Source organism: Stenella coeruleoalba, assembly GCF_951394435.1.
Source record: "Stenella coeruleoalba genome assembly, chromosome: X".
NCBI lineage: Eukaryota > Metazoa > Chordata > Mammalia > Artiodactyla > Delphinidae > Stenella > Stenella coeruleoalba.
The window spans coordinates 55351421-55377668 of record NC_137152.1 but is presented as its reverse complement, the minus strand read 5'-3'; the positions used below and the strand labels follow the sequence as shown (position 1 = coordinate 55377668).

At 42.0% G+C, this 26248-nt stretch overlaps 2 protein-coding genes across 5 annotated transcripts in view; both read right to left on the bottom strand.

Moving 5' to 3' along the window:
- Positions 1–319: 319 nt before the first annotated feature.
- On the bottom strand, positions 320–4438 carry ITGB1BP2 (integrin subunit beta 1 binding protein 2). The gene is made up of 11 exons (XM_079911424.1): positions 4074–4438; positions 3768–3817; positions 3622–3678; positions 3399–3544; positions 2427–2521; positions 2262–2320; positions 2049–2119; positions 1830–1929; positions 1446–1559; positions 1135–1197; positions 320–772 (listed from the first exon to the last, which is right to left on the bottom strand). The coding sequence occupies exons 1-11, from the start codon at positions 4135–4137 to the stop codon at positions 545–547; spliced, it is 1047 nt and encodes a 348-aa protein (XP_079767550.1). The 5' UTR covers positions 4138–4438; the 3' UTR covers positions 320–544.
- A 340-nt stretch (positions 4439–4778) lies between these two features.
- Positions 4779–26248, bottom strand: part of NONO (non-POU domain containing octamer binding) — a 24657-nt gene continuing 3187 nt past the window's right edge. Inside the window, exons 2-13 of one of the 4 annotated variants that reach the window (XM_079909932.1) lie at positions 18431–18587; positions 17542–17598; positions 12715–12874; positions 11384–11577; positions 9852–10153; positions 8863–8958; positions 8471–8667; positions 8043–8127; positions 7511–7613; positions 6891–6930; positions 6553–6662; positions 4779–5818 (exon numbers count right to left, since the gene is read on the bottom strand). In XM_079909932.1, the coding sequence (XP_079766058.1) occupies positions 5684–5818; positions 6553–6662; positions 6891–6930; positions 7511–7613; positions 8043–8127; positions 8471–8667; positions 8863–8958; positions 9852–10153; positions 11384–11577; positions 12715–12865 (1413 nt within the window). In that variant the 5' untranslated portion in view covers positions 12866–12874; positions 17542–17598; positions 18431–18587 and the 3' untranslated portion in view covers positions 4779–5683. Of the gene's footprint in view, positions 5819–6552; positions 6663–6890; positions 6931–7510; positions 7614–8042; positions 8128–8470; positions 8668–8862; positions 8959–9851; positions 10154–11383; positions 11578–12714; positions 12875–17541; positions 17599–18280; positions 18383–18430; positions 18588–26248 lie in introns of those variants that run through there. The other 3 variants (XM_079909931.1, XM_079909934.1, XM_079909933.1) reach the window with 3 other exon arrangements.

The following is a 26248-nucleotide window of genomic DNA, read 5'->3' as shown; positions in this document are numbered from 1 at the left end:
TCCCTTTCTACTACAGTCCACATTAATCACTCCATTCTCTCAACTCCTACAGCTTTTCAAAACTGTACTGCACAATTTAGCACTCAGTTAAACTACCTGATAATGTTTATTATTATCTCATGTAGAGCCTTGACTTGTCAGCCTGACTACAATTTTCCTGAGAGGAATGAATGAGTCTTCTGTTTCTCAGATACCTCTAAACCACCTAACATATAACTGGGCACATAGTAAGTACTCAGTAAATACTTGGTGGTTGTGAAGAATTGATTACATGTGCTTTTTTCACACATGTGTGTTGCACACACACGGAAGTTGGAGGGAACGAATACAATCTTAGATAGTGAGGTGAGAGAACGACACTATGTGAAACTGCAGAATACAAGATTTATTTAAGGGAAAAAAACAGAATGGTTGGGACACTTTTGTTCTCCCCTCCTTCTGCCTCCTGCTGCTCAATGACACCACATGGCCAACCATATCCTGGTCTCTGAGATCCTAAGGGAGTCACTGAGGTCCTATCTAGACACTTGACTGTCTGGTGTCACTACTCCCCCATCACTTCCTCCTCTTCCTCCTCCTCTGTCCAGCTCAGGTCATCATCTGAATCCTCAGATTCTTCCTCATCCATCTCTAACCCAACCCCTGCCTTAGCCTTCTCAGCCAGTGCATCGGGGTGCTCCAGCTGGGCCCAGGATCCTGGGTCAGCCTTGACCAGGGAGATTTCAACCCGAGATGGCATCAAGGAGACAGAGCTCTGCTCCACGTTTATGACCTGAGGAGGAGGGAAAGATAGTGGAACACAGAAGAGAAAATGAGGAAATCAAAGGGATTGGAGTCAGGGTAGGATGGTGATGAATGACAGGGAGAAAAATAAAAAATGCAAGGTGGGGAAAAATATAGGGAAGAAATAAGTAAGGGAGAGAGAGAAAGAGGAAAGAAAGGGGAGTTGGGGGGGGGAGAGGGAGAAAAAGAGGGAGGAAGAGGGAGAGAGAGAGAATATCAAAGCAAATGAAGAGAAAACCTCCACTTTCCCACTACAACTCCTTCCCTCAAGACACCCTCTATTCATTCCAGCCTGGCCCTTCTTTTTACCCCATCTGCCTCCCCCTCCTGTGCCCCCTTATCTTCACTTACCCCCCAGAGCTTCATCTGTGCTTGGAACACACGGTTACCATCAAAGACAATGTGGACATGAAGCTGAGAGAAAAGAATTACAGGGGTAGTAACAATCCCAGAAGGTCAGAACAAGTAATTACGACAGAGAAGCAGGCCAGTGGTGTAATCCCTACATCCACGGGTCAGCCAGATAACCCTGACCTAACAGCTCTACCTTCCTCTCAGAGGACTATGGAGCCTACATGTTTACTGCCTACGACGACTCTGCCTGTAAGATTATAATATCACCCAATTCACTGGCTTCCCATCCAGCATCAGACGTTCCTCACCTCAGTTTGACTGGCCTTCACCCAGTTGAACGCAGGAAGTGGAATCTGGCCGTATACAGTCACCACTACTAAGGAATCTGTCTGGTGCCAATCATGACGGCAAGACGCTGGCAGCTAAAAAGAAGACGTGAAAAGTGGGTGGTAAGAATGAACTCTTAACCCAAGGGGCGTTCTCATGGTATATGTGGAGAAGAGACAGAGAGTGTCAGAAAGATTAACACTACCTCATATTGCAAAACCACTGGGCTGGTAAAGGATAAGGAGCAGAATCTTATTTGGTCCATGCAAAAGGGAGAAGATACAGAGCTTGGCCATGAGGTACAGGGAGAAGAAATTATTTTGGAATTGGGTTCTAATCAAGAGTTCAGGAAAGTCGGGACTTACCTGCTTCCCCCAGTCATGTCTACCAACTCTGCACCCTGGCTGTGCCAGGAATGCCCCAAAATCCAGGGTCTGGATACCACAACAACTCCAAGATTTCATCCTGAGGTAGGAATAGAATTCAACTGACTCTCCTTTCCCGTCCCCACAAGCCCCCACTTCCATCTTAAGGTCAACATTGGGAGAAACCTGTCTCACAGCCCACCCAGTCCCCTCCATCACCCCTCATGGAATCGAGGTGCTCCTGGGTGGTAGGTACATGGAGTAGCATCACTCTCCAGGCCTTGGTAAACCTAAGACAGATAAAGGAGAATCAGGAAAAGAATTGGGTCATTTAAAAATGTACCCTATGCAGCCTCATATCTATACCCAGTTATCCCTCAGGCATGGCATCTCTCAACCACATGCTTGAGTCCTCCACAAACTCTCACTCACAGCATCACATCCTGGGTTCTGGCAGCTGGCACCAGTCTGGATCAGACTACTGTCAAGTCCTGGGCAAAGGAAACAGAGTCAGGAACCCTATTCATTTCCTCCACCCAATTGCCACTTTCACTAAGTTCCTGCCTGTGAAGCCTGTCCTACTAAAGACCCACTTACCTGCTCCAGGTTCTTGGTCTAATTCCTTCTGTTCCAGTGCCATTCCCAGGGCTTGGGATATATTTAGCGGAAGCAGCTTTGGAGGCAACTCTGACCTAGGGAGTATGGGTGGGGTGATTTAGTCCTGACCCACTAACCGTGATCAACAGCGCCAACCTTCCCACCACTGGTAATGGAATCGAAGAAGTCTGGTGAAAGTGGAGCAGGGTTAGAGAAGATGGGTAGCAACCCCATTGCCAATTTTCTTCTCTGTGGACATGCCAAATCCTTGAACCCTGGGGAATTCTCCAGGGCTCCTCTTGCCCATCTATTCAGTTGCTCTAAATCCAACCATATTTCTCTGCAGAACTGCATCATTCCCTCTTCTTCTTCATCTAATTAGTTATAGACCTAATATGACTTTCTTCTGTTGTTCATACTATTTCCACAAAATTAACTTATTCTTCTCTGCAGTCTCCTGGCTGCCAATACTACTACATCCTTTTCTTGATGCAAACCTTATTTTAAAGCTCTTTTCCAAAAGAAAAAAAAGTCATTCTCAACAATCCCCCTTGTATTATAACTAAGTATGTATTCACGAGAGGCTATCTACTCTATTGATTCAAAATACCTATCCCAGGACTTCCCTGGCGGTCCAGTGGTTAACTGTGCTTCCACTGCATGGGCACGGGTTCAGTCCCTGGTCAGGGAACTAAGATCCCACATGCCAGACGGAGCGGCCAAAAAAACCCCAAAAAAAAACAAAACAAAAAAACCCCACAGAATACCTATCCCATCACCCCGTACCACTTTAGCACAAAGGACATTATTTCCGGACACAAATTTCACCTAAGGCACCAAAGATACACCAAGCCTTGACCCTTGGGTCTCCTGACACCTCTAGTGACTAGTCCCCAAACCTCAATGACCCATTAATCACCCCTAGTAAGCTCCGTTAATGTAGGAAAAACCCAGGGACCTCCTCCTCTTTACTTGGGCCTCTCTCGGCGCAAAGTCTCTGCTGACTTTGGAATCGTATTCGGAGGTTTTTGCTCCTGAAGTGAACTGCTTGTGGCAGGGCCCTCAGGTTGAGGGGTCTCAGGGAGCTTCTCAGCACAGTGTGGTCCCACAGTACAGCCCTAGTACAGATAAGGAGAGAGGATTAGGGATAGAATCCTTCTGTTAGGGGCAGAATCCCAGGAAGTAAAGAATTTACCTTGATGTTTAAGAACTCAGGGAAATCTACAGTTCGCTTCCGGCAGCAGGACCAACCCTGATAACAAGAGATCCAGCTCAGCTTAGATTCCTGGCTATATTTCTTTTGCGAAATGCTCTTGCTATCCCCCCTTGCCTATTCCTCACCTTAAGTGCATCATGGAAGATTGGGACCCCAGGGTGATGGCAACAGGAATCTGTGGATACCGGTAGAAGGATCAAGGAAGGAAAGATACTATACCAAACATCACTTCTTACCTATTTTCCAGGTTTATATGCTTACAGTCTTTCCATATGATGTAAAAAAAATCAGTAAAGACTGAAAATCACTCAGACCAATTAACTATGGCAGGTACACTAAATTTTTCTTTTCTTTCTTCCTTTAACAGAGTGCCCACAGCTGACAACTCCCCCAGCACTCACAGAGCTCCTGGCAAGGTCAGGATTACTCACCAGGAAGGTTGGTTTGGGGGTCAAAGTGCTGCCCACAGCCTTTGTTACGGCAGAGTAGAGACATGGAGGCGTTTGGTAGAATTATTGAAAGGGTGTTTCAAGGAGTCTGGCTGCCGAGTGGGGAACACCTCTTAGTCTGGAGGCTTTTAGCTGCCTGGAAGGGCCAGCTGTTTCTATCTTTAGTTCAGGAGGCGTACACCTCCTAACATGGGCAAGGGAACTTCAATTGGTCTGCCCAGCCAATAGGAAAGAGCTCAGGAACATTTTAGCTCTGAGGCTCAAGAAAAAAGGATCAAGCAGAGTAGGGCTTGGAACTTGGGTGAGGTCAGCTAACCACTGCTGAGACGGTTTTAGATTTACCATGCCAATTCCAAGCCTCTGACATACCAGCAGCTGCTCAGAAATGAATACCAATTTGGAGCCCCCTCCCAGCTTGAAGGTATCCCAATTCCTCCAGCCCATTTTCTCCCTTTCAGAGCAGCAGCTTTCCTCCCATCCTCATTACTTCTGTGTACCACCAATAGCCCCGGATCTTTGTCAACCACTTCAGTCATAGCATGCATCCAACCTCCCCATGTTTGCCTGGATAGATGATTAATACTTTAAGCAAAAGGTCATAAAGGATTATTCTTATAGCCTTGTGCTCATCTGAGACAGAACTCCCCTCCCTCCTTGCCCCTTCAAAAACAGCACAGAAAATTAAAAGGCTTAAAATGTATTTTAATAAGTTGATGTTGCATTACTTCATTTCTCAGAAAAACTCCAAAGGTATCAGGGACAAATCAATCATGGTACACCAATAAAAAATGCACAGCATAACTACCTAAGATAGGCAAAGCTAAGAGCTACTGTCTGACCTTCAGCATACAGCAACCCTATTCTCAAGATTGTACTAGGCCTATCAAGAAAAGCTGTGAACAGCAATATCATAGACACAAAAGGGCCATTTCTGAGTTGTCCTTACCCAAGAAAAAGATGGAGGCAAGTTTAACACAACAGTTTTTTTAAAGATATACTAAATGAAAATCTCTAAGAGAAAATGTCTTCCTTAGGACACAAAGGCATAATATATGGGATATAACAGAACCGTATGTATGTTGCCTGTGACCTCTGTGGACATCTGCCTGAATTCCCACCTGGGAGTGAATGGAGCAATGGGGCCAAGGTCATTGGGGGATGTTTGGTTTTTGTGGTATATGTGGCAGTGTCTCTGGGATGGGGGGTGTAAGGACAAGAAAGCAAATAGAACAGGGTGGACAAAGAGTGGAATGATTAAGATTAATGGCCCTAACTGGATCCATTTTGTCATGGCTCCCCGCCCCTCAGGCTCTCAACAATCACATGAGACTTTAGGAATGCACCACACAGAACTGGTTAGTTAAAGGATATACCACACAGAACTGATTTGTTAAATATCGCCCCTCCCTTACCCTCTGCCTCCAGCATACTCCCTAGAGTACTACAGGCAGGGAAGACCTAACTATCGGGAGGAATCCCTAACACTTTTCCAGGGTAGAATTCACCTAGTACACTTTTCCAGGGTAGAATTCATCTAGTCCAAAAAGGGTCCTTCTTTTAAGGGTTTTGGGAAACTAGACACTGCAATTTTATTAGTATCGGCGACGTTTGTTTGGAGCAAATTCAGCTCCAGGAGCTGCACGGTTGAATGCAGGAGGGGTTCCACCAATTGCCCCAATTCCTTCCATTGTAGCAGCTTGGCCAAAGCGTTCAGTTGTTGGTGGGGTCTTAAAGAGAAAGAGAGCAATGTTATAATAGAACCTATGCCCTAGCTTCCCACCCATCTGTAGTCCCTCCCCGGAGGCCATTTCCACCCAACTATTCAAGGCTCCTGATGGTAGGGTTGACCAAGCCTGTTTAGAACTCTAGTGGCTATCCCTAAAAGGAAAGTAGCCTGAAATACAGTCCTACCCAACCATCCTACCTTTAACTTTTTATTCGTATTTCTACATGCTAAGCAATATTACATACTAAATTCCTAGGCTGGATAAGTGCTAGCCAAGTCCTTTTTCCTGAACCAGGTATATGGACGAGGGCAGGCCATCACTCTTCAGCAACCTTAAGCCTATCTAATCGAAACATTTTGACAGTAGAACTAAAACCACCTCAGGATTGTATGAGCCATAAAGCTTTTGGACTCACATCTATTTTATGTGATAATGCCTAGCCTTCGTTGCCTTCCCTCCAAAGAAGAACCTGTTCACCCAGGGTAGCAACTAAACAGTCAATCAAGACTACCCAGTCAGACAGTTATTTGCTTAACTCCTGGGTAAAATATAGTCTGAGACTGGGTTTGCACAAGACTCCAAACAAAGATCTTGAGGTAATATTTCATGGATAACAGTGATCCTAAAAACTGTTATCTGTAGCAAAATTGTGGCAGGCCCAGGGATCACGAAGGCAAAGTCTTTCCTCCTCCTATTACCATTTAGAGTTACTATAAGGCCCTGCAGTTTATTACCAATCCCAAGGTTCCATCTGGCATCATAGTGGCAGGTCCTGGAGGAGCTGGGGTACCAGCTGGCACAGGAGCAGGGGGCATAGCGCCTCTGTTGTTTATGCCCATAGCACCTAAAGCAGAGCAGTGTGATCAGTATAGGAGACAGAGATTGTCAGTCTTTTTCTATGCCAAAGGAAATAATTCAAGATCTCTGGGCTAAGACATGTTACCCTCCCACCAAAATGATGCTCCCAGAAATGTCAAGCCTCTTAAATTTGGACTAGGTAGGAGAAGCTACCTAGTTTACCAGAGACGAGACAAAAAAGGAAATCAGAGCCATTAACCCCTTAAGTCCTTACCTCCCATAGCCATCTGGCCCATTCGTATCTCCTGCTCTCTCTGAAAAACAAAAAATACTCAAGACAGTCCACGACAGCACTGCATTCATTCTACCACAATCCACTGAGGCCCACATACTAAGGGAAGTAGACAGTGATAACACATCCTAAGTGCACTGAGACCAAGCTGAGGAAGAACATCAACAACAGCTCCTTGAACTCATTACAGCTGTACAATGAATTCAAGATTAGAGCTACTAGGACACAAGTCAGAGTTTCCTATTAGGAACAGAAGGAAAGATGAAAGAAAAGGAGAGACATAGCTGATTTCTTCTAGGGCTCCAACCTGTACAGCTGCCAAGGACATCAGAAGACCAGTCAAGGCTGCTACAGGACTGGGTCTATCTGATCCTGCAGTCACTGAGTTTAAACAGCATACAATGGCCTCCCAGCTTTTCATCCTAAATTGCCTGTGAGGCAAGAGCTCCTCTTCAAACCTTACCTTTCCTTCCTATGAATGCTTCTTTCTATAAGGAGTGTCATAGAATGGAAAAATTGGTCATAGCCTAGTGTGTTTTTAATAGTCCTAATGGACAATTCATGATGAGTTTTTCATATCATGGGCACATGGGAGATAATACCGCATCAGGGAATGTTCCCTTGAATCCTTCCTGCTGTCGTCGCATCATTTCTTCTTGTTGCCGCCGCATCTCTTCCTCACGGCGCCTGCGCTCCTCTTCCTGCCTACAGAGAAGTCACCAAGATATTTAAGCAGAGGCATTCCAAAACTCGAACAGATTATCTTAATAGGGGACTCAGCCAAGGAGATCAAGAGCCTACTGAAAACTATCATAGCTCTCCAGGAAACTCACTGTTAAATGTCCCCAGCCCTAAAACCACCCAGATGTGTCCTTCAGGGAAAAAAGTTCTTTCCCAAAGGAGCCAGTCTCATAAGACCAGCACTCAGCTGCTTTCCTCTTTAGTGCAGTCCCAGGAATTCCTAGAACCATGGGTACCTGAAACATCTCCCATCTAAAGGGAGAACTTGAGAAGCAGCCAGGAAATATTTGCCAACATATTTACAAATGCATGAGGTAGCATGGTGGTAGGAAACAGGAGAGAGACATTACATTTTAAAGTTGTCAGATAAAAAGGGTTGGAGAAAAGAGTTACCTGAGCTCCAGCTGCTTTCGTTTTTGCACTTCTTGGTTGTGCAGCTCTTCCATCCTCCTAAGTTCTTCTTGACGCCTCATCAAATCTATGAAAACAACAGACTGACTGAGCGTATTCTTCATGATCCTCATATAGGCCCAGTAATTTTCCATAAAGATAGATCCAGAAAGCAAAGGGGATATTTAATCCCTGAGTGGCCATCCGAGGTATCCAGATTCCAAAAATGAAGTCAAACCTATTATTTCCTTCTCCACAGAATCCAGTATCCTCTGCCACATCTCCAAGCTCATTTGCCTACCAAGATCAACAAAATATTTCAGAGAATAAAAGTTGAAGTTTAGGCCTTTCTCTACTGATTGATAAAGAAACTCCTGAAAAAAGTTACTCTGTCCTTCTTCTAGTTATAAGACTTACAGGCCGATACTCACCCTGCCTCATTAGCATGACCTGGTGCTCATGGCGAGCAGCCTCCATCTCCATCTCCAGCTTCTCACGAGCTTCCTTAATGTTTCGGTCCACTTGGTCCTGCTGCTGCTTCTCCATCTCAATAAGTGCCTTCCAGCGCATGGCATACTCATACTCAAAGGAGCCAGGCTGTGCAAATCTGGGTGGCTGCTCTCGCTCCCTATACACAAGGTTCCTAGGTTACTAAAACTTTTGTCCAAGATTTTCCCAACAAAACACTACATTCCTCCTGAGGGCCAAGACGATGGCTGCCAGTGAACACATACAGCAAAGATGTGCCTCTTTTACACATCTCTTTACAAGCTTCCTTAAGAACAGGCAAATACCTAACAGGGAATCTATCAGGACCACATACTTGTGAAATTGCTGGTTCTTTATAACCAGCTTCTCTGGGAGTCCCTCTTCATCATCTAACTGGTCCATGGGCTCCACAGTCACAGGTCGAGGAAATCTGGGAGAGAGACGCTCAGTGTTAATCAAATTACACCGGCACAGTGAACTAGTTAGGGGTCAGGACTGGACAATTAAACATACTTCTGAAGGGGTTTTTATACCCAGTCCTAAGTAACCACGCCCTTTTAATGGCATCATGTGGAATCTGGGGTTGACAGGATAGAGTCAGGTTTCAGATCTCTGAATACAGTCTTTAAGTAGGTGGAGGACTTAAGTGCAGCCTTTATTTATTTATTTTTAAATTTTATTTATTTTTTTGGCTGCATTGGGTCTTTGCTGCTGCGCATAGGCTTTCTCTAGTTGCGGTGAGCAGGGGCTACTCTTCGTTGTGGTGTGGGGGCTTCTCATCATGGTGGCTTCTCTTGTTGAAGAGCACTGGCTCTAGGCACACGGGCTTCAGTCGTTGTGGTGTGTGGGCTCAGTATTGTGGCACATGGGCTTAGTTGCTCCGTGGCACGTGGGATCTTCCCGGACCAGGGATCAAACCCATGTCCCCTGCATTGCCAGGCAGATTCTTAACCACTGGGCCATCAGGGACGTTCCAAGTGCAGCCTTTATATATGGTATCTACAGAACTCAAGGTAACGACTTGGGGTAAATACTAAGAGAGGTGCTACATGCACAAAACAACTTTTTAGAGTTCTAAAACTTCACCATAAGGGGAGACTTAACACTGATTAAATGACAACCTACTGAAAGACTGCAAAGGTTTATTTTTAAATCCTCATACCATTTCCATTAATTTAAGAGTACACTGAAAACTCTACTAGAGCTGAATTATATCAAAAGTCTTTAAATGAACACAGGAACATGGTTCTTAGAGGCTAGCTCCCCAGACCACAGAAGGAAGTAGCATTTAAGGTATGTTTCTGAAAATGACCCCTCACTCACGTGGTTAGCAGGAAGGAGCCTTCACTGCATCTGTCCAGAGCTTTCCGAGCCGCTGGCTTCCCTGAGAATTCAACAATGCCTTTTCCTGAGGGCCTTCCTCGATCATCCACAATGACTACAGCCCTCTCCACCTGGCCGAACACAGAAAAGGCTTCCTCCAGCAGTTCATTGGACACATACTGAGGAAGGTTTCGGACTGTAAGGGATGCACTATGGCAGGCAAAGCGCACACGCAGCTGCTTTCCACGGAGCGGCATGTTGTCCAGTTCCACTTTGGCAATCTCTGCTAGGGTTCGTGTTTCCTAGGAAGCAGAGGAAAGTCAGAATAACTCAGTTGGACAAAGATCACGTACACAGCCATCAAGAGCCTCAAGAAGAATAGCTCAATGTCTCCAAAAAAACCCAAAAAACCCTTGGCAACAAGCATACAAAGAAACATGGATAGAACTGGAAGAATGGAGTCAGGTGTTTCAGATAACTCTTTGGTTAGCCTAATTTCTCTGATGGCCTTGCAATATATCAACTGGAAATTCTAGAGTTAATACCACTTACATGGTCACTGGTATCATAGGCTATTCCCTGAAGTGTTAACAGATCATCTGGACAAGAATGACCATCATAAAGCCTACCCTTAAAATACAGCAGCCAGAATTATTTTAATTTTTGCTAGCTACATACAAGTTTAACCAGAATCACTATGCCCTACAAGAGGCCTCTTTAGAACCACAGACCTTGATGGGACCCTCCACATTACTGAAGAGGAAGCTGAGCCCTAGAAAAAATGACTTGCCTATATAGTTAGTGGTAGATCTGGAATGAAGACTAGTTCTGACCGTAACATCCAGTGATCTTGCTAGCACATTATGTCCCTCATTTATGGAGATAGATAATGCCCAGAAACGTTTCCCCCATGCACTTAAACAAATTTCCTAAATCAAATCAGATTTTTTTTAAAAGATCTACACTTAAAATTTTTTAAAAAATAGATACAAATAAAACTGTTCCCTCAAGGTTTTGACGAATCTTAAGTGAGATAACATATGTGTAAGGGCTTTGGAAATAAATTATATAAACCTTGATCATTACTAAAATAAAAACCTTTTTTCATTTTTTTTGGAAAAAAGTCTAATTTATTAAAATATTTGTGGGGAGCAGTAAATAGAAGGGTAGAGATAAAACAAAATTAACTATGAGTTGATAGTTACTGGGTAACGAGTACATGCAGGTTCATTATACTATTCACTCCACTTCTGTATGTTTGAAATTTCCGAATTAAAACAAAAAAAGTTCCAAAGGGCATACTTTATCCCCAGAGTCCTAGGCAAATAAACCTATGTTGTCCTTGAAACAAAACAAAAACCTATGAGGAAAAATTAAAATAAAATCTGCATTTTTGTCCTGTTCCACCAACTGTAACTATAAGCTTTTAATATCATCTGAGAATTATTTCTACTGCCTAACTTTCCATATCCATCATTGCCCAGCTTCCCCACCTTTTAGAGCACATGCTCTAAAAGCCCACAGTTGCTCACCAAGCGGATAAAGCCAAAGCCCTTGTCCTTATGAATGAAGACTTCGCCTGCCTTCCCATATTTCTCAAATAGTTTCCTCATTTCCTCCTCAGTGATGTCAGGAGGAAGATTGCCCACAAAGAGCCGGCTACGCTGGGTGAAGGTCTTCTCTCCTGGTTTCCTAAAATTCTTCAGGTCAATAGTCAAGCCTTCATCTGAGAGAAGACACACAGTCACATTCTCAAAGAGTTACAACTGCCGCTAGATGGGCAATATAATTGCTGTAGAGAAGTCAAACACCATTTCCCAATGGAATCTATCCACTAACCACTTATCGGTAAATTGCACCTTAGAATGTGAAAGCAGTAGGCAGAGATCTGGGGAGACTTCTTAACAACTCTACTATGGGCCAGGAGCCACCCCGGACTAACTCAGAGACAGAAAGAGAAAATTAAGCAAGTCAAGGAGCCCTAGATCAGAAGAGATCAGATTTTTACATTTAAAACGTAATTGTTCCATTTCCCAATCCCTCACTAATCTTCATAACCGTAACAGTTCCCATTCTTTCAGGCTTGGGGTAATGGAATGAAAAGAATGAGTTAGGAAAGAGTATTCTTTGTAGGAATCTCTGGAAATAAAAGAGGGTTGAGGTTGGTTGTAGTCTTAGAGGCACACAACAGGTGCTCAAAATTTGCTGAATGGATGGAAACATACCTTTAAAGACCTTTTACTCTGATTAAAAAATGGGGTGGCACAGAGACTTCCCTGGTGGCACAGTGTACAGGACTCCAGGCTCCCAATGCAGGGGGCTCGGGTTTGATCCCTGGTCAGGGAACTAGATCCCACATGCATGCCAAGGCTGGGAGTTCGCATGCCACAACTGGGAAGCCTGCCTGCTGCAACTAAGACCCAGTGCAATCAAATAAATAAATAAATATTTTTTTAAAAAATGGGGTGGCACAGGCCCCAAGATAAAAATATAATACTTAATACCAGATTTTTTCTCCATTAAGTCTTAAAGACCTTTTCTATATTTTCTCTATGTACTAGTCATCTGATGCTTACCTCTAAGAACCAAGCTCTGAGGTAAAGCATGCAGCCATCTGTCTAGCAACAGAATGTGCCAATGCAGCAAAGCAACCTGTACTCAACTGCTATCCTACATGTCTGCTCCTTATTTCAGAGAATCAGCCTTTTTCTATCCTAAGTATTAAGAGGTAAATAGAGAAAAGAACAACAAAGGTGTGCTACAAAGGCCCATTACTTTATAATCCCAAGAATCTAATCTAAAAATCCAGAAACTATTCCCAAGAAGGGACCTATTTCTACCCCACTACCTAGCATGTACTCACTTTGGCTGCTGGCTTGTTGCCCATTTGCAGGTATTGGTGGAGGTGGTGGCTGCTGCTGTTGCTGCTGGTGGTGCTGCTGATGGTGATGCTGATGATGTTTCCTCGGAGTGTGGTTTTGTTTCTCCAAGTTAAAAGTTTTATTGCTCTGCATTTTTGCACCCTAAAAAGAAACGGTAGGTCAAATACATTCAGTGCTAAGAGCACAATCAGCCATCTTCCTGATGACTTGTATGTCATTAATCACCTTTGGTATTATTTTTAACAAGTATGGCAAAGGAGTACAATTCAAAAATCTAAAAACCACCAGCACTAGCAGTTATGTTGTACATAGAAACTAGACAAGTACTAGATAAGAACAGCTTGCACTAGAATGACTTGAGGAAACTTCCAGTTCAATAACTATATGGATTAATAGGAAACTACTTTCCCAAAAGAATCTACTCCCTAAAAATTGGCCTTATCATAATATTAAAGCACACTTTAAAACACAATGACTAAAACAGATTCTAGTTATCACAAGGACTAATAATAAGTCTTGTTCTTCTCTGGTACCTTGCAGTCCTAGCCTACAGTAGATACTGTGGAATGAACAGCAGGAAAAGTATGGGCTGTGGAGTTAGATATACTTAGATTTGAAGCATGGTCCTAATACTTACTTACTAGCCATGTACTACTTAGTAAATTACTTCTGCACCAGTTTCTTAAGCTGTTATAAAGGGAATAATAAAAATACCTACCTCTCAAAGTAGCTATAAAGATTAATGAGTATGTGAAAACACTAGTTCTGTACTGGCATATAGTAAACACTAGGTAAATACTGCTATTAATCACAATGGAAAAATAAACGACTACCAAAGCAATAAAAGCAGCAAATACAAAATTATACAATCATAAAATCTTAAATTCTGTCATTTAAAAATCAACATAAGGGAGTTCCCTGGTGGCCTAGTGGTTAGGATTCTGGGCTTTCACTACTGTGGCCTGAGTTAAATCCCTGGCTGGAGAACTGAGATCCCATAAGCCACACAGGTGTGGCCAAAAAAAAAAAAAAAAAAAAAAAAAGCAGCATAAAATTAAATGAAAACTCCTGGTATAATCCAGACTGAATACAAAAGTTGATGGTTTTAAAATGGAAATTTCCTAATGGATCAGGTTAACAAAGTGAGGACCATCTTCCTCATCCAAAGGCAGTTCTCCAGTAAATTAAAGGGCAAAATCAATCCTGAATCTTTTCCCCTCAACACAGGACCCTCCAGTCAGATTTAACTGAAGGAAAGATGCAGAAAAGGACCTTTTCCCTGAATACTCTATTATTAACATGATTCCTTTAAAAGAAATTATATTCCTCAGACAAAAAAAAATGTGACAAAGGCTTAATAACTGTTGATTTTGGATTATGGGTATATAAGAATACTTCTATGTGTATAAAAACTTTCTAATACATTTTATATCATATCCCACCCAAACTGAAAACATCAATGCAATTAAGTTCTGTATCCAAAAGTTGTTTCATAAGACAATAGGTAACAAGAGCTATCAAGATGTTCCTATTCTTTTAACTCAGGAATTCTACTTCCAGTAATTTATCCTAAGAATATCATTTTAAAATTTAAAACTACATCCAAGAAATACTCACTGTTATGGGCTTTCTGGTAACAAAAATGATAAAAATGACTCAGGTACCCAAAATTAGGGGCAGTGTTTTTAATAAATTGTGGTACATCTATACAATGGAATGTTACACAGCATTAAAAATTATAAAGACCATGTAAACATGAAAAATGTTTGATGCTTTAAGAGGGGAAGTGTTTTTTTAAATGCATGAATGTAGATAAGAAACAGAAGGTGGGCAAAAATGAAATCTGTCCTGCTTGTAGATTGATAATTTTTTTACTAATTTTTTAAACTAATTCATTCAACAAATATTCACTGAATGCTTCCTATTTGCTAGGCACTATTCTAGGTGCTTGGGATGCCTCAATGAACAAAGCAGATTCTTGCCTTCAGCAGTGATAGCCTTCCAGGGAGAGAAAACAATATATATAATAATTAAATTACACAGTACTTAAGAAGAGGTTAAGTGTAGGGGAAAATAAAGAAAAGGGGGTGGAGGGGGGGAAAAAATGGACAGGGAGTGGAAGGGGGAAGATTGCAATTTTAAATAGACCTGTGAGGTTAGCCTCACTAGAAACCTGACATTCAAGCCAAGACTTGAATTCTCATTTGTATCATTTCATTAATCTTTTGTTTCTCATTAATAAGGTACAAAATACATCTTTAACATAGAAAACGTAGAAATAAAAATAAAGAAAACCCCGAAGACCCACCACTACAAAAGTCACTGTTAACATTTTGGTATACCCTTTCAGTCACTGATTTATACATTTGTATGTATTCTAAATGGTATATTCCATGTCACTAAGTCTTCTACATTTACTGTTGGCAGACAAAGTATTCAGCTGTCAACCAAGCCCCTATTGTGTTGGGACACTTGGGCTGTTTCTAACTTTTCACCATTATAAACAATGCTCACAGCTAAATCTTGGGGCACCTCCATGACTAAATATTCCTCCCACAATTTCCATTTTTGCTTATTTACCTTCAAAACATACACTATCATTTCAAAACTGTAATCATAAATGCATTGTTGTATATTCACCCTTTCCCCATTTCTATAGTGTCAACTTAATTATACTCGTTAATGGCTACATAAAGTCCAATTGGATGTACACTAATTTACTAAACTACTCCCTATGAGACATTTAGGCTGTTTTCAGCTTTTTCCTATTAAAATGCTGAAATAAATACCTTCTTGCTTATAGCTTTCTGTTGATTTCCTTAGGATAAATTCTTAAAAATAGAATAATTAAATGCCTTTGTGACTCTTGCCACATAGTGTAACAACTTTAAGCACCATGAATAAGTGTACCAGTTTCACAGCAAATGGGATACCTTAAAAAATGTTTTTAAAAACAAGATATAAAAGTAGGAAATTAAAAATTTCCTACAAAATTTAAAGTCTACTCCAGCTACAGGTGAGGATAGGTAAGTGGGCGTTAGAACCAGATCTTTTCCTATTTGAATCCCATGAATCAAACACCTCCATTCCCCTGACCTCAAAGTGGCCTACAGCAGAAACTTGAATTATCCACAGCCATTTCTCCAACTAGTTCTTACCTCTGGCTAGAATCCAAGGAGCCTCTTTGTTTTTTCCTCCAGCCTTTAATATGAGTCAGTGGCCCCAGCCTCAATACCCTGCATCCCATTCAGGAACCCACAATGTATATGTTAACAGAAATCCTTATAGCGATCCACTCAAAACTGAAATATTAAAAACTCTATATTTACACCCTAACCACACCTCACCACTCCATTTCAAAAAAAGCCATTTTACAACTTAGTAGAAATGATCTTGAGCACTGGGATGTCCTAAACCATTTAGAATTACTTCAAGGGAGGTTATTTTTGGTTTTAGAAAGTGTAGCCTGGTAGTTAAGATGATAATACCAGATATTTATTGACCACTATATGTCAGGCACTGTGCTAAGTCCGTATTATCTCATTTAATGCTCATAACTATCATTCTTCTGAATAAGAAAACTGATGCACATCCAAGGTCACACAAAAATGTGATGGAGCATGGAGTAGAACTCAGGTCTGTTGAACTCTAAAGCTCATACTCATCCCTATGCTACAAACTGTGTAATCAAGCTCACCTTGATTTTAGAGTTCAGAATCTAAAAAACTTACTAAAATGTCACTTAACTTCTGAGCCTCAGTTTCCTCACCTGTAACATCTATCTCACAGGGCTGGTTATTTTGACTAAATGAGGTCACTTGTTCCTGCTGGCAACCACTACCCTTAATTCTACATATGGTGGGTGCTCCAGTTAGACAAATGTCATCAATTACATTCTTCCCCTGCTCTTCTGCATTCTAGCAAAAATATTTTTACAACCAAACTGCCTACCTTTGTGTTGAATAAATGTCTCCATACTGCCAATCTTTATAATCTTTCCCTTCAGTTTTTTATTTCCCAAGCAGGAATTCAACGGTGAACACTAAATATTGTATAAATCACCTAAAACAGTGCCCACAAAGTAGCAAGTACTCAGTAAGTGTTGTCCCTATAATGTACTTCTGATGATGACCACCAATATAATTTGTAAGTATGTGCAGGTATCTTGGTAATAAATTCACTGCCCCCTAACCACTGGGCCTCTGAGAAAAGAACACAGCATAAAGATCATTAGTAAGGATTTCTGTCTACTTATCTAGTCTAACCCTGATGGACTTTCTTGAGAGAAAACACATATTTATGTTAGAAAAACTGGTGCTATTTGCAACACAACTGCACAAATGTTGTTCAGGTACAGACCAAACACTACATCACATATATCTGAAATCTAAATAAATGTCCCCTTAATTTTCAGGAAAAGGATCAACTTTTTTAGTGGAAACTGTGGGGGTAAATCTAGTAAAAAATCTACCAGACGGAGATGGCTGCCTGGATGTGGACCAGCCTGAAAGCTGTAGGAGGCACTGGCATGGTAAGGTCCTTTCCTAAGAGTCTCTTAAGACCTTTAGTAATAAGAAGTCGGACAAAGAAACAATGTAAGTGCAACCAGCACCCTCCCATTACAGTTGCCAGACGTATCAAATAAAAACACACTACAGTTAAATTTGAATTTCAGGTGTTAAAAAATGAATGATTTTTAGTATAAGTCCCATGCAACGTATACTAAAAAATAATCTGTTGCCTACGTGAAATTCAAATCTAACGGGGTGTCCTGTATTTCATCTGGCAACTCTACCCCCTACACCTACCTCAACTTCCACCGAAGATAGCAAAGTGCCTCCCAGTCCTCTCTAACCTCGACTTCTCTGTTAAGAACACAAAGAAAAGCATCAACTTTCGACAGTAATTTTTCCAAATGTAAAATACCCAATAGAAAATCCATAACATTCATTTTCATTTTAAAAAGTGATGTCATAGATGGGTCGAGTAGCTAGGCAACAAGACCAAAAAAAAAAAAAAAAGCCTCCAGGAACCTGCCTAGGAAAGCGGCGAGGTCTGGACTAGCAGATGAACTTCCCAGCTAAGAGTTTCTACAAAAAAACATCGCTGGGAGGGGGGGCGCTTTCTCCTCCGGAATTAATGGCCTCAAGAGGTCGAGAGGAGGAGCACCCGACAAAGCGCCTCCTCCTGCAGCCGCGACTTCAGGGCTCTCGGATAATAGACCCCACACCCTCAGGCCCAGGTCGGCTCAAGGGCCGGGGAACTTACTGACAGGGCTCAGATTCCAAGATGTGTCGCACAAAGAAAAGAGGCGGGAAGGGAAACGGGAACCAGGTTAGAGCCGAAGGCGAGGCGAGGGGAGAGCGATGGGCCTCCGCGGGTGGGCTGAGGAGGCCGTGTGGCGGCGGGGACAAGGCCTTAAGAGGCCTCGGAACGAACGGCCCAACTCCCTCCAAACCCAGCCTCGCTCTCGCCTCTATCTTCACCGACTGTCGCGAAAAATCCTACTCCCCTCTCGAACAAGAACTAAGTCGTCCCCAAACTCACCCTCTACCGACTGTTTTCTCCTCAGAGTAAAGGCGACGCTACACGGCCTCTACCGTCCCGAGAAAAGAGCGCGCGACCGCCGGAAACCAGACGACGGAGCTCTGTGGCTCCCAAGGGCTACAAAGTGGCGTTCTCTATTGGTTTTCTTACCTGCCAATCAACGTTTATCTCCAGAGGCGGAATCGGTTTTCCACGATTTCTTCGATCTTATTGGCTACCGAATGCGAAAGACTTGAGTTCGTGTGAACGACAGTTGGGGACAAAGAGCGAGGCTTTGTACCGAGTGCGCATGCGCAAGTTGCGTCCGCTAGAGGCGGAAAAGGAGGGGGGAGGGGGATAAAGGGTTGGAAGGAGAGACATCAACGGACTGACTGAAAGACCGAAAGACCAAGTGATGGGAGGGGGAAAGGAGAGGGGAAAAAAGGGAGAGAGGAAAGTGGAAAGAGAGTGAAACAGAAGGGGAGAAAATGTGCGCGTAGGCGTGCTCTGAGAATTCCTGCACTGCGCCTGTACAAGAAGCTAGAGTAACAATGTCATTGTATTCAGTGTAGTAGATCTAGACTTTTCCTACTGAAAAAATGCCCCGCCATGTTTCTTTTTTCACACTTCCTCATTAGGGCTTGCACTCTGACACTCCTTACTTAATCTGATTTTCTAGTTGCTTCTCCTGCTGCCAGGTTTACTCCTAAAGCCCAGCTGAAATAGTCATCACTATGGCTATGGTTATAGAAAGGGATGGGGGAGGGGGGATCGATACTTTAGTCTCTGTGTGATTACAAAGAACTGTAACCAGTACCCTCATTTCCATGGTAACCAGGGAACCCAGCAGTCCAAACATCACTATTCTCATGATTTACAGAGACTCAACAGGTGTCATCATTGCCATGGATACATTGTAGGCCTCCAGATCAGACTGATTCTATATTCCAAAGGATGCCAATTAGGTAATCACCTTCATTTTTCAGTAACGCCTAACTAGCCCTGTGGTTAATCAAGGGCTACAACACTCAAGTGATAGGTGTTTGTAGTTAATTCCCACTAATTAACTAATTCACACTCAAGGTTTCAGGGTGTTCCGACTGGCTCCACCTTATGTGGGGACACAGTGATCTAGAGCCTGTCTAGAACCTTCTGCAATGACAGAAATGTTCTATATCTTCTCTGTTCAATACAGTAGCTACCGGCCATATGTGGCCATTGAGGGCTTGAAATATGATGAGTGCAAGTGAGGAACTGAATTGTTAATTCCATTTCATTTTAATTAGCTAAAATTAAGTAGTCACATATGGCTAGTGGCTACCATATTGGACATATCTAGACCAATGGAATTGTTATTTTTGAGAATAAATAACACCTCTATTATGAAAAAAGAATTCCTCTATTCTGAAAAAGCCATTTTTCTTGCTTACAGAAAAAAAAAATCAAACAATACCCAAGAGTAAAAAGAGAAAAGTCTCTCCCTCCATTCATCCCAGTGATTACAATTATGACATTATTGCATTTCTATTTTCTATGTACTGTCCTGGTCAAAGGGAAAACTTCATACCTTTTTATACATGTAGGATTAAGCTATACATACTTTTCTGAGCCATGACTTTCTCACTTAAAATACTTTAGCTATCTTTCCATATAAATGCATAAAGATCTATGAGGACTTTTCATATCTAATATTTTAGAGACTCCAGCATGATGGTTTCTAGTATCTGTTAAGTGAAAAAATACATAGTTACAAAAAAGCTACTATGGGACTTCCCTGGTGGCACAGTGGTTAAGAATCTGCCCGCCAATGGAGGGGACACGGGTTTGTGCCCTGGTCCAGGAAGATCCCACATGCTGTGGAGCAACTAAGCCTGTATGCCACAACTACTGAGCCTGCATGCCACAACTACTGAAGCCCACACGCTACAACTACTGAAGCCTGCACGCATAGAGCCCATGCTCAGCAACAAGAGAAGCCACTGCAATGAGAAGCCTGCACACCACAACAAAGAGTAGACGCCGCTCGCCGCAACTAGAGAAAGCCCGCGTGCAGCAACGGAGACACAATGCAGCCATAAATAAATAAATAAATAAATAAAGCTACTATGGATTCAATACCATTTTAATGAACTTATACTTTGTTAATCACGACAGCTGTTTACACCATTGAAAAACTAAAATAACAAATGAAAAGAAAAATTGTTGTACTTTTGTGTAGCTCCTCAAGGCAATCACAACATAAGCAGAGAAATGTTAATGTAAACAAATAACTTCAATACTGTAGGCAAATAAAATAATAGTATCATATTAGAGGTAAAGGTAGCTCTGCTTGAGTGGATCAAGAATGCCTTCACAGAAAAGAGCACCTTTGAATTGGGTCTTAACTAAGAAGTTGAAGTCAGAGAGATCAGTGTGCAAAGGGTCAGAGACAGAATGACCTATGTTTTAGGTAATTTGTCATGGCTGAAGAGAAGTGGGGAGGCTGAGTGACAGGAAATTAGCCTAGAGAAATAGACATAGGCCAAACAATTAAGGGCCTGTGCCATGCTTAGAATTTTTTACTTTAATCTGTAGGTGATGGAGAGATATTGAAGGGTTTTGTAAAAATAATGGGTTTTTTTTCTGATTTTAAAAGTAATATATACTTATTGAAGGAAACATTCAAAAATACACAGAAGTATATTGGGCTTCCCTGGTGGCACAGTGGTTAAGAAAAAGAGAATAACTTCCGGGTTAAATTCCCTGAGAGCCTTGTCAACAAGGTGTTGAATTTTGTTTTAAACTAGTCCCTTATCAGCTCTGTAGATGTGGTCCATGAGTTTTGGTGGACGTGTTTTCATGCCTTCTTTTAAAAGCAAAATAAAGTTAGTCCCTTCTGGCCACTGTTAACTTCCACTGAGAGGCTATAAAAGTGCTAGCAACTACAGATACTTTTTTAATGTGCACTGACCGAAATCCCAAAGAATAGCAAGCCCTTATTTTATGAGGCTTTCACTGATGCTGGGTGTCCCCCCACCAAATGCACACTTTATGTTATGAACAAGATCCTTTGCGTGGTGTGGATTCATTGCTAATCTATGCTAGGAAAAAAAAGATACCACTGGAAAATGCATTGAGGAAGTCAGCTGAGAATAATATACTCATACTTATGGTTTTTCTTTTCATTACTACTCAGTATACTGAAGCATATTGTTCATGTTGAGGACGAGTAGATTGGTAAAGGGAATGAATTAAAAGACATTTATAGGTCTCATATTTTATCACTGGTAAATTACCTCTGTTTAAAATCATATGCTTTGTGGCAACCTTGAGGGGTGGGATAGGGAGGGTAGGAGGGAGACGCAAGAGGGAGGAGATATGGGGATATATGTATATGTATAGCCGATTCACTTTGTTATACAGCAGAAACTAACATACCATTATAAAGCAATTATACTCCAACAGAGATGTTAAAAAAAATCATACGATTTCATGAAACAGATTGCTTTTTTTTTTTTTTTTTTTGGCGGTACGCGGGCCTCTCACTGTTGTGGCCTCTCCTGTTGCGGAGCACAGGCTCCGGACACGCAGGCTCAGCGGCCATGGCTCACGGGCCTAGCCGCTCCGCGGCATGTGGGATCTTCCCGGACCAGGGCACCAATCCGTGTCCCCTGCATCAGCAGGCGGACTCTCAACCACTGTGCCACCAGGGAAGCCCCACAGATTGTTTTTTTTGTCTCCTTTTTTTAAGTTTTATTTTTTTATTTTTAAAAATAAATTTATTTATTTATTTTTGGGTGCCTTGGGTCTTCGTTGCTGCCTGTCGATTTTCTCTAGTTTGGCGAGCGGAGGCTACTCTTCGTTGAGGAGCAGGGGCTTCTCATTGCGGTGGCTTCTCTTGTTGTGGAGCACGGGCTCTAGGTGCACAGGCTTCAGTAGTTGTGGCACGTGGGCTCAGTAGTTGTGGCTCGCGGGCTCTAGAGCACAGGCACTGTAGTTGTGGCGCATGGGCTTAGTCGCTCCATGGCATGTGGGATCTTCCCGGACCAGGGATCGAATCCGTGTCCCCTGCATTGGCAGGCAGATTCTTAACCACTGTGCCACCAGGGAAGTCCTGCCTCTCTCTTATAACAACACTTGTCATTATATTTAGGGACCACCTGGAAAATCTCCCCATCTTAAGATCCTTAACCTGGGATTGCCCTGGTGGTCCACCAGTTAAGACTCCATGCTCAGTGCAGGGGACCCGAGTTCGATCCCTGGTCAGGGAAGTAGATCCTGCATGCCACAACTAAAGATCTCGCACGTGGCAATGAAGAGCCCACATGCCACAACTAAGACCCGGTGCGGCCAAAAGATAAATATTAAAAAAAAAAAGATCCTTAACTTAATCACATCTGCAAAGTCCTACTTTTTTTTGCCATATAAGGTAACATTCACAGGCTCTAGGAATTAGGACATGGATATCTTTTCTTTTTTTGGGGGGGGGCGAGTATTACTCAGCTTACCACAATCACCCTGGCAACAGTATGTAGAAAAGATTGGAGGAGATAAGCTAGAAGATAAGGACACCGGCTAGAATACAATCATAATAATTTCAGGTGAGGGACTTCTCTGGTGGTGCAGTGGTTAAGAATCAGCCTGCCAATGCAGGGGACATGGGTTCGAGCTGTGGTCCGGGAACATCCCACATGCCACAGAGCAACTAAGCCCATGTGCCACAACTACTGAGCCTGTGCTCTAGGGCCTGCGAGCCACAACTACTGAGCCCACGTGCCTAGAGCTCGTGCTCCACAACCAGAGAAGCTACCACATTGAGAAGCCCATGCACCACAACAAAGAGTAGCCCCCACTCGCCACAACTAGAGAAAGCCCGCGCGCAGCAACGAAGGCCCAACGCAACCAAAACTAAATAAATTTATAATAAATAAATAAAATAAAATAAAATAATAATAATTTCAGGTGAAAGGTGGGGAAGGCCTGAACTAAGACAGTGGTTGTAGGGATAGAGAAGAGGAAACCAAATCTAAATAATTAGAAGGTAGGATCAAGGGGACTTAATCAATTAAACATAGGAGGTAAGGAGTAGAAGACTAGAATGATTTGAAGGTTTCTGGTTTGGGTGCCTGGTTGTCTGGTTATAACCAGGACAGGAAATAGAGGCAGAGGGTAAGTCAATTAGTGCATTTTGGTTTAAGGTGAGAGGAGCCAGCCAAGCAACAGATGAAAAGTGTCAAAGCAAGGCTCTGAGAGGTCAATTTTTTTTCTAATTATCATTATCAATCACATAATACTTATTGAATATTTTTAAGATACTGAACATAATAATGTGGGGTTTTTCAGTACTAAGGATGACTTCTGTCCTCAGTAAATTACCAAGTAACTAGATAAACAGGTAACATCAATCAAAAAAAACAAAAAACAAAAAGGGAATGGCCTAGTGTACAAAAACTATAAGTGGATGCCACCTGTATTCAACATTGTACTAGAGGTTCTAGCCAGGGTAATTGGCAAGAGAAAGCAATAAATGGTATCCAAAATGGAAAGGAAGAAGTAAAACTATCTCTACTTGTAGATGACATGATCTTGTATACAGAAAATCCTAAGAAATCCACTAAAAAAAGATTAGAACTAATAAATGAGTTCAGCAGGGTTGCAGGATACAAGATCAATATACAAATGTCAATTGAATTCCTATTTACTTGCAATGAACAATTTGAAAATGAAATTAAGAAACAATTCTATTTACAATAACATGAAAAAGAATAAAATGCTTAGGGACAAACTTAACAAAAGAATGCAAAAATATACTCTGAAAACTATAAAACATTGTTGGAAGAAATTAAAGAAGAGCTAAATAAATGGGCTTTGATTAATCAAATAAGTGTTAGCAAGGATGTGGAGAAACTGGAACTCTGCTGGTGGGAATATAAAATAGTGCAGCTACTTTGGAAGACAATTTGGCAGTTCCACAAACAATTAAACATAAAGTTACCATTTGATCCAGAAATGCCACTCCCAGTTATCTTTTTTTTTTTTTTTTTTTTTTGGCTGCATTGGGTCTTCGTTGCTGCACGCGGGCCTTCTCTAGTTGCGACGAGTGGGGGCTACTCTTCGTTGAGGTGCGTGGGCTTCTCATTGCAGTGGCTTCTCTTGTTGCGGAGCATGGGCTCTAGGTGCGTGGGCTCCGTAGTCGCAGCGCACAGGGCTCTAGGGTGCACGGGCTTAGTTGCACCACGGCACGTAGGATCTTCCCAGACCAGGGCTCGAACCCATGTACCCTGCATTGGCAGGCGGATTCTTAACCACTGCACCATCAGGGAAGTCCCAACTCCCAGTTACCTACCCAAGAGAACTGAAAACGTGTTCACATAAAAGCTTGTAAAAGTGAATGTTTATAGCAGCGTTATTCCTAATAGCCAAAAGGTACATCAACTGATGAATGGTTAAGCAAATATGGTATATCTGTACAATGGGATATTATTCAGTCATAAAAAAGTAATGAAGTTCTGATACATGCTACAACATGGATGAACCTTGAAAACATGCTAAGTGGAAAAAGCCAGTCACAAAAGACCACATATTATATGATTCTATTTATATGAAATGTTCAGAATAGGGGAATCTATGGAGAAAAGAAGTAGAACAGTGCTTGCATAAGGCTTTGGGAGATGGAGAGATGGGGGAAGATAGCTAAAGGGTACAAGGTTTCTTTTTAAAATGATGAAAATGTAAAATCGACTGTGGTCATTAATGGTTGCACATATCTGTGAATATACTAAAATCCATTAAGTTGTATACTTTAAATGGGCAAATTGTATAGTATATGAATTCTATCTCAATAAAGCTCTTATTAAAAAAAAGAAAGTATAAGTGGGACCTAAAGAAGTAATAATAACCTAAGTTGATTTCCCAAGGGACAGCACCATAGCAGAAAGTCCTGTAGAGATCCTGGAACCCATATAGACCCTAGGGTGTGTGTCTCATAAAGTCAGTTGACCTCCTGTGGAGTGAATTAGGATATGTTGCCTCCCAAATTGGGAGAGATGTTTGGACAGGAGAGAGTGAATGTTAAAGAGTGGCGTGTAGTCAGAATCACACTAAATCAGACTGCCACCGTTGGACTTGCTGATAAGGAGGAATAGGCGCGCTTTTACTACATTTCACTGATTTTTCTTCATTTTTTTTAAAGTTTCAAATAATACTGTGTTTTAAAACTTTCTTAGCAATACAAAAAGAATTTTGCTCTCAATAGAATATTCGTTTGATAATTTTCACTGAAGCAGTGTTATTGACTCTCTGCTTAATTTTTTATTGAAGTATAGTTGATTTACAATGTTGTGTTGATTTCTGCTGTACAGCAAAGTGATGCAGTTATACATATATACACACTCTTTTTTATATTCTTTTTTAAATTATTTTTATTTATTTTTGGCTGCGTTGGGTCTTTGTTGCTGTGCGCAGGCTTTCTCTAGTTGCGGTGAGCGGGGGCTACTCTTTGTTGCGGTGCACAGGCTTCTCATTGCGGTGGCTTTTCTTGTTGTGGAGCATGGGCTCTAGGCACGCAGGCTTCAGTAATTGCAGCACACGGGCTCAGTAGTTGTGGCACGCAGGCCCTAGAGCACGTGGGTTTCAGTAGTTGTGGCTTGCGGGCTTAGTTGCTCCTAGGCATGGGAGATCTTCCCAGACCAGGGATGGAACCCATGTCCCCAGCATTGGCAGGTGGATTCTTAACCACTGTGCCACCAGAGAAGTCCCTATATTCTTTTCCATCATGGTTTATCACAAGATATTGAATACAATTCCCTGTGCTGTACAGTCAGTAGGGCCTTCTTTTTTATCTATTCTATATATAATAGTTTGCATCCATTGACTCCAAACTCCCACTCCTTCCCTCCCCCAACCCCCTCCCCCTTGGCAACCACAAGTCTGTTCTTTATGTCTGTGAGTCTGTTTCTGTTTCATAGATAGGTTTGTTTGCATCATATTTTAGATTCCACATATAAGTGA